This window comes from Salvelinus sp. IW2-2015, linkage group LG2 (genome assembly GCF_002910315.2).
Source record: "Salvelinus sp. IW2-2015 linkage group LG2, ASM291031v2, whole genome shotgun sequence".
Lineage (NCBI taxonomy): Eukaryota > Metazoa > Chordata > Actinopteri > Salmoniformes > Salmonidae > Salvelinus > Salvelinus sp. IW2-2015.
Genome location: NC_036839.1, coordinates 42,553,039 through 42,564,853, shown reverse-complemented (window position 1 = coordinate 42,564,853; position 11,815 = coordinate 42,553,039). Strand labels below are relative to the sequence as shown.

At 43.9% G+C, this 11,815-nt stretch overlaps 1 protein-coding gene across 1 annotated transcript; it reads left to right on the top strand.

The window, feature by feature from the left end:
- The first annotated feature begins 1,789 nt into the window (after positions 1-1,789).
- Positions 1,790-11,586, top strand: LOC111980303 (insulin-like growth factor-binding protein 5). Its single transcript, XM_024011028.2, has 4 exons — positions 1,790-2,224; positions 10,758-10,981; positions 11,165-11,284; positions 11,429-11,586. The coding sequence occupies exons 1-4, from the start codon at positions 1,891-1,893 to the stop codon at positions 11,561-11,563; spliced, it is 813 nt and encodes a 270-aa protein (XP_023866796.1). The 5' UTR covers positions 1,790-1,890; the 3' UTR covers positions 11,564-11,586.
- The last annotated feature ends 229 nt before the right edge of the window (positions 11,587-11,815 follow it).

The following is an 11,815-nucleotide window of genomic DNA, read 5'->3' as shown; positions in this document are numbered from 1 at the left end:
TCCAATAGACAGCTCTGGATATTGGTCCAATAGAGAACTCTGGATATTGGTCCTATAGTGAGCTCTGGATATTGGTCCAATAGAGAGCTCTTGTCATTGGTAACAGCTCCTCCTAGTGGTTAACTGTCAAACTGACTCAGCAAGAATCTCCTAATAAGTGGAGATGAACATGTGAGTGACATAGAATGTTTCAAATTCAGAAAAAACAAGACAGCAGCCTTCCCTTCGCCAGTGTTTGTGGGGGAAAAAACATAACAGTCTGTACCTAGGTCAAAGGTTACTGTAACTGCAGAGTGTTTTTTGCTGAAAGCTACTGGGATGGAAACACCACAGTGGCTGATGTAGTTTAGAATGACATATGTTGAGGAACACATGCTTAAGTGATCCTAGAAGGCTCTTGTGTATGACATGATGGTCTCATTTTGAATTGGAGTTGTCAGACCAATAAGCATCTGCATAAAAGCGTCTGAGTCACTCTCCCCCCTCCCTCTGAGAGTAACAGGCACATGCATGTGCCCACGCACCCGCCCACGCATGCATGCATGCACGCACACACGTATTTTAAAACAGTCAGTTGGCTACCTTTGTATCAGAAATGGTGTCCAATGGAGAGGACAGGTGTAGGCTTTAGAGTGAAATAGGCATCCACAGCCAGCGTTATCTAAATACAAAACAGAGATCTAAGCATGGAAGGCAAGAGCAAACGTCTCCTGGCATTACTTGATGGTTACCGTACATTAGTGAAGGCCTACTGATCTAAGTACAAACATCATTTAAACGCCGGCATTCATATTAACACATTTTTACAGCATGTTTGGGAAATTAAATGTTAATAGATAATTCATACTGCATGACCCCACCACTGGTCCTCATAACAAGTTTGATAGTGTGCCAGATAGTGCTTTCAGTAGCCTATCAAACCAATACAGTGCTTGTATTGTCATTATAGGATAAGCCTATTCACATTATTCGTTTATGCAGAATGTAGTGACATCGATGGCTGTGACAGCTATTGGTTCTCACCCCGACATTGTAGCCAAAGTACTGTAGTTGATAGAAGCAGCCAAGTGCTGTATTCTCTCCATGATCATTCATTCTAGCAAGACCTTCATTCTGGCTCAAACGTTATTATGATCTAAGAAAACAGTTTAGTGCTTCTCATCATGTGTAGGATTAAGTCAATCGATGTGCACCGCTTCATCTGTGAGACGAGGCGGAAAAACATTTAGGAGTAGAAAGACTTGTGTGCTCGCCTAGCAGAAGCACGTATTCAGTACCCCTGGAATCTAATCATGCCTCCAGATGAAGTGTTTTTATTTAAATGTGTTGATTAAGGTTGCGTTGGTTTCTTGTGTTGCCCTCGCAGTTGGCACCACTTCAGCCTTTAGCGTGAAAGACTGATCCTATTGCTGAAAAAAAGGTTGGCCACTTGCCAAGACATGGAACAAGTGCGCCTCCCTTCCCTAGTTAGGCGTATTCATAGTTAGGGGTTAGGCTGATTTTAAAAAGGCAAGCCTGGTCCGAAGTTGATCAGTCTGCTCAGAAAACTTATCCGGAGGGGAAAGTATTAGAATCGTTTTCAAAGGAGGAAAAATCCAGGTTTTGTGCAAAGAATTGCATTGCAACCAGAGAGGACATAACTTCTGTCAATTAAGAGAAACAATATTGCACCCCGAAGTGTAGTCTTTGGTGATATTTTTACTTGTTCTGTGAATACTTTTATTTGTAAAGAATATATTTTTTTCCGTTTATGTTGACTGAAGTGTGCTGAAAGCATTCTCTTCATTTTGATGCGGACTGGTTTTTAGCTTTATAAATTGGATCATTTAACGCACGGGCATTGCCTGTAAATTGTATTCACATTTGGTGTTTATCAATTGCAAGACGAATATGTTTCTCAGTTTTTGTCTACTGCTGACATTTGTCTTGGGGCTGACCGGGTCCTTTGGCTCATATGTACCCTGCGAGCCGTGCGACCAGAAGGCGCTCTCTATGTGCCCCCCGGTCCCCGTCGGTTGTCAACTCGTGAAGGAGCCTGGCTGCGGTTGCTGCCTAACCTGTGCCCTATCGGAAGGTCAGGCGTGCGGTGTTTACACCGGAACATGCACCCATGGCTTGCGCTGCTTGCCGCGGAATGGAGAGGAGAAGCCCCTTCACGCGCTCCTTCATGGCAGGGGAGTGTGCACGAACGAGAAAGGATACAAACCCCTCCATCCACCCATAGGTAAGAAGACGCAGTGAATGCATGCGATTAGAGGAGCCACGGAAGATGGGGCTGTGTAAAATACAACAGCATGATATTGTCCCATGGTTGAAATTCTGTTTCAGCTATACTGGCCCCGCTAAATGGAAATGTAAACTTTTTCGTTAGATTTTAGCAGAACGTTCCATTTGGTTCTTCCATGACCCCTCGCAACCGAACTTCTATGCTGTTTCGGGTTTTGTGAAGTCATGGTTTCACTGACAACTGTTGTGAGCATTTACATTAGCATACTGAAGATTGTAATCCACATTTGAAATAGCTGCCCAGGTAACGTTACATGAGCTGCTCTATACACGCAAAATGTCTGATTTGTCAGTCTTATTACGGCAAGCTTTATTGTGAATCTGAGTTTTTAGTCAACCGCAAAAATTTATCCGATTCATCACAGTGCCACAATAACAGCACGTGCTGGGAATAAATCCGTTATTGCGTAGCCTTCCATAGCAATAGCAAGTGTGATATATATGCAAATAGGCCTACTGGTGAGTGTTGTTAGTGTTGATCTTATCTGTGCGGGTGTGTGCTTAAAATCAACATTCACAATAAGTTGCTGCTGACGCACTTGTCAGTTTAGTTTTGAGTGAGTTTGTGTGCGCAGCAGTGGGCTGTGCTGCGCTCTAACTTGCTGTCGATGTATTGTGTTCGTTATGGATACAGTATTGTAGACGCAAAGCGTTCTGCTGAATGCTTGTCGACAGGGTTGTCCCCCCACAGACACGTGCCTGTCTGGACGTACATTATTGTGTGAGAACACATTGTAGCCTTTGTGGAAATACGTCATTGCTGCTATTACTAATTAGTTCAATCACATCTCACTTTGTTGGACACCTGCATTTCTTGCAAACATATTTGCGGCCTTCAAAGAATATCAATATTTTCCCACATATAATAACCCATCCTATTCTCTTCTGGGATACACCAGGAGGTGCGGTTTCTGCAGGTACCAGATGATATTTAAAACACAGTCTCCGGCTCCAAGGGCTGTGTTCAATCTCAGTGCTAGGCACTCATGTTTCGTTATTGTGTTTTAAGCCTTTACCTACCTTTAACTCTTAACGTAACCACTCCGAATAAATGCTTCAACGTAAATCGATCGCTAACCTTAACCATTCTGAATGCATGCCTAAATTGAAATGTTAGTTTAACTTTTGCCGAGTTTGACTGACAGCTAAAATTAAAACCTCAAACCATGGTTTAGTTCTGTTGCTGCAGTTCCACCAAGGCTTGGCGTTGTATTGGGAGATTGGGTTGTAATATCCGGTCCTTCTTATTGTAATTGACTGATGAGGGCTCTGATCCTGGAGCTACAGACCTTTTCAAAACTGATTTGAGGTTTAGTCCCTGTGGGTGGTGTTGAGAGTCGGATTACCACTCACAGATTAAATCTGATGGTGTGTGTGCATGAGTCTGTGCACACTTGTACATCTTGGATGTGTGTGCACAGTGGGGAAAGAGGAGTGAGGTTTGAATTAACCAAACGTCAAACATTTAGAGGTCATAGATGGTATTATATTATTCATGATTTAGATTGTCACTTGTTACCAGATCCTATTAGGCTAAATACGTTTTTTGGTGACAAACCAAATGTAATGAATGCCAGTGGTTTAGGCCTATTCTTTGGTTGGCCAGGTTGAAAGACTGAGGCTATGCTTTGGATACACCCTACATGAACTGTAACARCCTTGGGGGACAATGCATGAAATCACAACAATGGATTTCAGCCCCTTCAAGAGGTCACCATTGTCTGTAGTAATGGCAGCAAGGCTATACATCCCACCAATACTAGCAGCAATAACTGAAATAAACCCAGTACATGTGTCTAGCTATAAGTATCACTCTGATCCAGGACATTGAATTCCAACACGCACTCCTATCTGAAGCCTGTGCATGTGTGCAAATGCAAACTTTTGGCACTGAGTGGTAACCGGAGCTCGTCCATCTTTCAGCCCCTGGCCAGACAGTGTGGCCGCTCAGCCACAGTGCAGTGATTCAGCAGAATGCCTCCGGTTGCTCTTCTCTGAAGGGCCGTCCATCAAGGGCTCCTCTGATTGGAATTAGACATGAGCCTTTAGTTTCCTGCCGTGTAGGGTTTCAACCTGTTCTGATCAGCTGGCAAACACACACAGAGGACAGGCCAAGTGTCCAAAGGCGGATCCTCAGGGGACCCAATGGTTTCCGTCTCTGGGCTGTATTCATGCAATTCTACCATGTACTTGCAGAAAAAACGCCACTTTGGACCCAGTTGAACCAATCTACTTATTATAAAGACAATGCATTTAAAGAGGGGACTGCCACTTTAAATACCAGATCTGGATATGTTTCTTGAAGGAGATTGAATTACATTGAATTATCTCTGTATTTCTTTCTCACAAATGTATTGGCATGACGTGGGTATAACATTGTAATGCAATGTTGTCAAACTACACACTACCCTGTTGTCTCTCTCTTATGTCTACAGAAGTCTGGTGTCACCCAGCAGGAAATTATGCTTAGCTCGGATGGCTGGGCATAGGAGTTGGTTTGTGTTGCTGGCCACTCAGTTCACTGTGTCAGCCCAGAAGAATAAGAATCTGGAACGCATGCTAACAAATAGGATTTCATGCCAACAGATGACTCCATGCCAACAGATATGACTACATGCTAACATATATGACTCCATGCCAACATATATGACTACATGCTAACATATATGACTCCATGCTAACATATATGACTCTGTGCCAACAGATATGACTCTATGCCAACAGATATGAGTCTATGCCAACAGATATGAGTCTATGCCAACAGATATGAGTCTATGCCAACAGATTTGAGTCTATGCCAACAGATATGACTCCATGGCAACAGATATTACATCATGGCATAAGGCCTCTTGCTCTCTGAGCTTGTGAAAGAGCCTTATGTTTGAACAGGTTGCCCTTTGCCAAGAAACAAGAAGATTATTAAAGAGAGTGTATGAATCTAGAAAGCTTGACTTGCACATCAACATGCACGCAGTACTCTATCAATATAGCATCAGCCAAAGCCCAAAAGAACAGAACAATTTTGAGTTCAGGGTTTATTTTTGTGCCCCAAGATAGTTTTTTAATGCCTATTTGGTGGTGCATTTACAAGTTTTAGTGCAATCACAAGCCAATGCAATGAAGCCAGTTTGTCACCTGTCTTTGTTACCACAATTTACAATGGCTATGGGACAAAATAAACACTGGTACCCCAAATGTGGTGTTAACTTGACAACTTAATGCATGCACCAAGTGATTTGTGGCTCTGTACTCTTCTTGAAAGGCCAGAACTAGGGGGATGATCAATTATTATTTTTAAGATACAGCCCCAGCCATCTTAGGAAAACATTTTACAGTAGCAGGGTCAACTTCAAGTATTTATTTTTTCAGTGTTCCTGTAATAACCACCCTCCCTCATACAGCTCCTGGATGCTCCACACCAATTGTCCTCATGTGAATTGAACAGACAGACCAGCATGAGTTGGTTTTGGTTAGGGTTACACATTGCTACTGCAATGTTATATTCCCAAATACATCAGACAACCTCTCTTAACAAAGAGGCCAATGACAATACACATTGGTGTGAGGCAGTTTGGTTGTCCTATCTACTATAGATGGCATACTACTGTACAGTAGACTATTAGACCTGCTCCAGTTCAACCAGAGATGGCCCCAGCTATTTGATGGTTTAATGGTTAGGTCATAAGGAGAAGAACATTGCTGAGGGTGATTTTACAACTCACTCACCCTGATCCCCCTCCTCACAGAAGTGGATGTTGTTGTTGAATGCTAAATATAACCAACCTCATCAGATTCATGTGAGACAGTTTATCATGTACTCTTCTTCTGGTTTTCTAGAATGCTGTGCCATTTGACACYCGTGTTAATCATGAGAAACCAATTGCCAGTGTAAGGTCTACTAACATGCTCTAGGACCAAGCTATGGCACTGTTCCCATGCACAGTATTCAAGCTAGAGAACTTATTTGGCAGTTTGCATGCTTGAATTAGTTTTTCTGGTGAAGTTTTACAGCAATCAGTCTGACACCAGTGGAGTCTGGTGGTAGGAGCTATAAGAGGATGGGCTCATTGTAATGGCTGGAATGGAATGAATGGAACGGAGTCAAACATGTTGTTTCCATATGTTTGATGTGTTTGATACCGTTCCATTCATTCCATTCTAGCATTTTCAATGAGCCCGTCCTCCTATAGCTCCTCCCAACAGCCTCCACTGGCTGACTCTTACATCAGGGTCGTGCCCAGTTGAGAACGCTTTGRAAAGGACAACAAAAATGATTGTGTCGGTAAAGTATTACCTTTCTGTTTCACTCCATTTCAAGACATTTTTTCCCCTGCTGGACATGACCCAGGACAGCACAAGAATAGTATCACTTATCACAGAAGAACCCAGCTCATTGAAAGTCACTGTCAGGAGCTCAACAAAAAATCCTGTCTCAAGTTTCTATTCTGAATGAGAACAACAGATGTCCTAATCTCTTGTCTGCAGCCTTGGTGCCAGTTTCAGCTCCAAAATGTGGATTTTGTCATTTTCATCCTAATGTCTCTGGCCTGAGTGTATGGAGATGAGCTTTGGACGTTGGATAGAGGAGGTTCCGTGTAAGCCAAAATAGCATCCTCTGCCACCAAGGAGTCTGAATTTCGTCACACCCCGGCAATTGTGTTGTGTTGACGGTGACCCAGAAAGGCAGCATCCGAGTGGCTTGTAAACATTTTTTTTAAATGATGTGGAATGAGATCTCAGACCCAAATTAGGCTTGCACACGAGAGCAGTGGCATGTAGCATCACGGAGGGGTGCTTTCAACTGCTGTCGTACATTTATTTGACATCAACAGAGAAATGTTTTCGGGATAGCAGTTGCAAGAGGGGCATTGAGGTGCCCTACTTGGAAGGGACTCCCATCACCATGGAACAAGTGTTACTTGAATTTTTAATCCCTCAATTGTTCCTGCTGCTATTTTTAACTCTGAATCAAAAAGCAGGAAACGTTTTGATTGCACTGTACATATTTGTTGTTCATAGTACCTTGGGAAAAGTTGCTGATTAAGTTAGAATTCAGTTTCAGGAGAGACTCCCATGGTACGGACCATTTATATCGACGTGGCTTGGTGTCCACATCACCAACAAACTATCATTGTCCAAACACACCAAGAAAGTTGTGAAGAGGACATGACAACACCTTTTCCCCCTCAGGAGACTGAAAAGATTTGGCATGGGTTCCCAGATCCTGAAAAAGTTATACAGCTGCACCATCGAGAGCATCCTGTCCGATTGCATCACCGCCTGGTATGGCAACTGCTTGGCATCCGAACGTAAGTCGCTACAGAGGGTAGTGCGTATGGCCCAGTACATCACGGGGGCCAAGCTTCCTGCCATTCAGAACCTATATACTAGGCAAGTCATAGACTGTTCTCTCTGCTACTGCCCGGCAAGCGGTACCGAAGCGCCAAGTCAAGGTACAAAAGGCTCCTTAACAGATTCAAATCAGGTATTAACCATCTAAAAGTGTCAATAAAGTTAATTGAAATGAAGTTAAACATGGCTAAGATTTGACTATCCACCAGCACTTACATTGGAACTATCTCAGCATCTTTTTGAGTTGATGATGTCACAGGACTAATGTTCTTCTAAATGTGTCCGCATGCTTTCCATCCGAAACAGTTCGGGACAGTTCGTGCATATATTATGATGACATTAGGTTACATGTTTGTTTTGGTCTACTGCAAGAGTTATTTCAGCTGTTCGTGCACACCAAAACATTTATTGTAGGCAAGCTAAAGTCGGTAGCCGAAGTCTACACCCCTTCGTCTGTGATTGGTCAACAGTAGGGATTCTTCAATGAAGTTGTCATTCAACAAGAGACAACTCATTTTCATGCTCCTTTTTTCACTTGAGAAATACTGCAACAAACATTTTAGTTAGATGTAAAATTATTAGACTAAGATCTCCTCGGCAGAAACGTCAAAATTAATGACAGATAACTTGAGTTATCTTAGATTAAGTCTGACTATTTTAAGGAAGTGAATACTGGCTACGGCGTCTCAATATGGACAAACAGTACTATTGACGCTTTTTTCTRGTTTTCAAGCCAAACTGAAGCATGCTTTACACTGTATTGGGAAATGCAGTGGTTGAGTTGTGCCCCAACGAGTAAGCATTTTGCAAGGCCATTCGATGTGGAATCGAATGTGCTCCAATGGCTTTACATTTTGTTTAGATCCTTACACAATGAATGCTGTTGGTCTGGATCACCTACCTCTAATTGAATGACTGAAGTGCAGTGTTTCATTCTGGTCCAAGGGCTTTCCATATCTCCTTCTCTGTGCTACAGTGATAGGGGTATCAAGCCATGGATTCTGTCCAGAAGCCTTGAAACATTAAGCAGCGGAATCAGACTGGGGGTGTCATGGTTGGCCAGTGTTGTGGCTTAAAGAMAATGACAGAGGACTTCCTGCTCCGTTATCACTATCTCACCGCATACACCCCCCTGTCCTCTGGATTAGCAGCACCTCTACTCAAGACCTAGGATCTTGTAAAGGTGTAATTTTAGAGGGTGTTCTGTGCTATCAACATTGATTAGGATACACTCAATGCTGTAAGGTGTGTGAGCCAATGAGAATTTAAGCATCTCATTGTTGTGGCGCATTTTCTGCCCAAAGTTGTTTTGACTGTGAATTCATAACAACCTGTCAGAGAGAGAAACAACTGAAAGAAGAGTGGCTTGTCTTTCATGCTTAGGCTTCCTGGCTGCAAGAAACTTGGGATATTCATGAAGCATAATTGCGCACATGTTAATTTTTAAACAGAGGCATATCAGTTGCACATTGTTTGCCTGTTCCGTTCCTCTTGTCTTAATGAAAATTTTAGCGCGAGCAGTGGGAGAGATACATCTTCAGCCTGGGCTGGGTGGAGGTGGCTGCACGTGACTGTGCTGTCTTGGCTGGAGGCCAGCATCTTGGCAGTGTTTCAGTACTTAAACACAGGCCTGCTAAGCCTCTTTTACAAGCTGGGGACCATAAGCATGGAAAAACTTAGTTTTTTTTGGAGAGAGACCCCGTTGTCTGCAAACATACTGTCTCCATGTCTTTGAATTGCAGGCACAGCTTGTGAATTGGAAGTATAACAGCATTTTATTTGATGTTCTAAAATAATGGCACATTTGGAAGATGCTCAAATGTCTTGAAATCAGTATCACAAGTGTCTCCCATACTGCATTTAAAGTAGGCCTATGATGTAGTGTGTGTTGTAAAATGTTGTAAATGTTGTAAAATGGAAGGGAGGGATGCGTTCTCGTGTTTGTGGTAAGTCAATTCCCAGCAATACACCTCTCAGTGGTGACATGCATGTCCTTTTTTCCAAGGTGGCCTTGTAAATCCAGTCCAGTGGCGCCTATACTTATTTAAGATAACATTGAAATGTGGTTTGTTTTKATAATTTTTAATCATCCCCTTCTTCAGCAATCTGTCAATGTCCCGTGATTGTCTCTCCCCAACAATACTTGGCACATTCACTCAGCCCCAGAATTCCAACCACGCCCTCCCCCATGGCCACCGCTGAACCCACCCACGGGTTTCCTCACTGGATAAATATAACCCCGTCGTCTACAGGCACTGCGGCCACTCGCCAGTTGGGGCCTGGCAAAATCCCATGACGGTGCCTTAGGAGCCTTGTGTGCTTACGATAGAGTAAGCACAAGCAGGAGAGGAGCACTCATCTCTGTGGCCTCAGAGAACCTCACGCAGGCTAGGGCTCTTGACTTATGGGGGCTAAGCCCTGAGGAGGGACCGGGGGGAGAGGGGATAAGGGATCAGGACCCCAAATCTCTAGCCTGGGGAGACCTCCATATGTACCTCTAGGACTGTAGGTATCTCTGGGGGGTAGGATGGGGTAGGGGAGAGCAGTGGCCTTTCTTCCTGGCTTCAGTTCTGTTCTTGATATGAAATGATACAGTACATTCAGACTAGGATGTGTCCACCTCTGCCGTAGGCTTCAGTTGCCATGGCTCCTCGGTTACCATGACATCGACGTCTCCAAGTATGATCTGTGAGAGATATGAAGTCTTTGATTAGACCCAATTATTTTTGTCTTTGCATGGACTTGCCAGATACAGTAAGTATGTATTACTAAAATAGCTTATGATCAACCTAATAAGCCACTGTGTCTCACACAAAAAACTCCACATACCTCCTTAATATGATGTCGAAGAGACTGAGCTAAGATTTTGTAACTTTCGGTCAGCATTCAGACTTGTTTAACCAGACTTACTTTCTTTGCTTTGACCTCCATTAGTAGATGCTGGATTTGATGTTTTTTTATGGTGGGGGCTGGGGTGAAGTGGTGGTAGAGGTTGTAAACAAATGGGAAAGCAACATTTGTTGGCCCACACCCTGGGAAAAGCATCTGGTAGTCCATATTTTRGGTTGGGCAAGAATAACTTTAATGTGACAAGTATGCTCTGTCTTTCCCCTGTGTAGATCATGAGTCTCTGGAACACGAGGACACCCTGACGACTGAGATCACGGAGGACCAACAGCAGCCCGCCAAAGTGCCGCTCCTCCCCAAGCAGGACCTCATCAACAGCAAGAAGATCCAGGCGATGCGCAAGGACAAGGACCGCAAGCGGGCACAGGCAAAACTGCGCTCCATTGGCCCCATGGACTACTCCCCACTCCCCATTGACAAGCACGAGCCAGAGTTTGTAAGTACAAGAGTGGACAGAAGGAAAAGAGAGGAGCTAATGTTGAAGCTGTGCTGATGCTGATGTTGTTAGTGTGAAAACATCTCCAACTCTGATCCTYGGAGAGCTGACTGAGTGCAGGATTTTGTTCCACCTATGGTGCTAGCACTGGGAGCTAATATTAGTTGTGCCATTCCTCCACAGGGTCCTTGCAGGAGGAAGCTGGATGGGATCATCCAGGGAATGAAGGACACATCCCGTGTCATGGCCCTGTCCCTGTACCTRCCCAACTGTGACAGGAAAGGCTTCTTCAAACGCAAACAGGTGAGCAGTCTCCCTCTGTCATCATCCTTATACATGGTTGAACACATCAGTTATACATATTAATAATATTTATGCTTACACTGTCTCTCTCTCTCTCTCWCTCTTTCTTTAKCACCTGTCGTTGCACATCGATCGCCTCCACAGTGCAAGCCCTCTCGTGGCAGGAAGCGAGGCATCTGCTGGTGCGTAGATAAGTACGGCTCGCAGGTTCCCGGCACAGACTACAGTGGGGGTGACATCCAGTGCAAGGACCTAGAGAGCAGCAGCATCAACGAGTGAATAGGCGGCTCRGCCCCCACCCCGATCACCTGACCCAGGGCCTCACCTCCTCCTTTCCCTCCCACCTGTCTGCTTCGCCCTCCAGTCACTTTTTGAGATTTTCAAGATGAAAAAAAAATAAGACAACTAAACAAATCAAATGAATGAACGAAAGGACAGGCTTGAAAAAAGGACACCTGAAATCTTTTTATTTTTTTTGACCGTGCGCTCATCTCTTAAAAGACGGAACCCAGCAGGTTTTAAGCCCTTGTT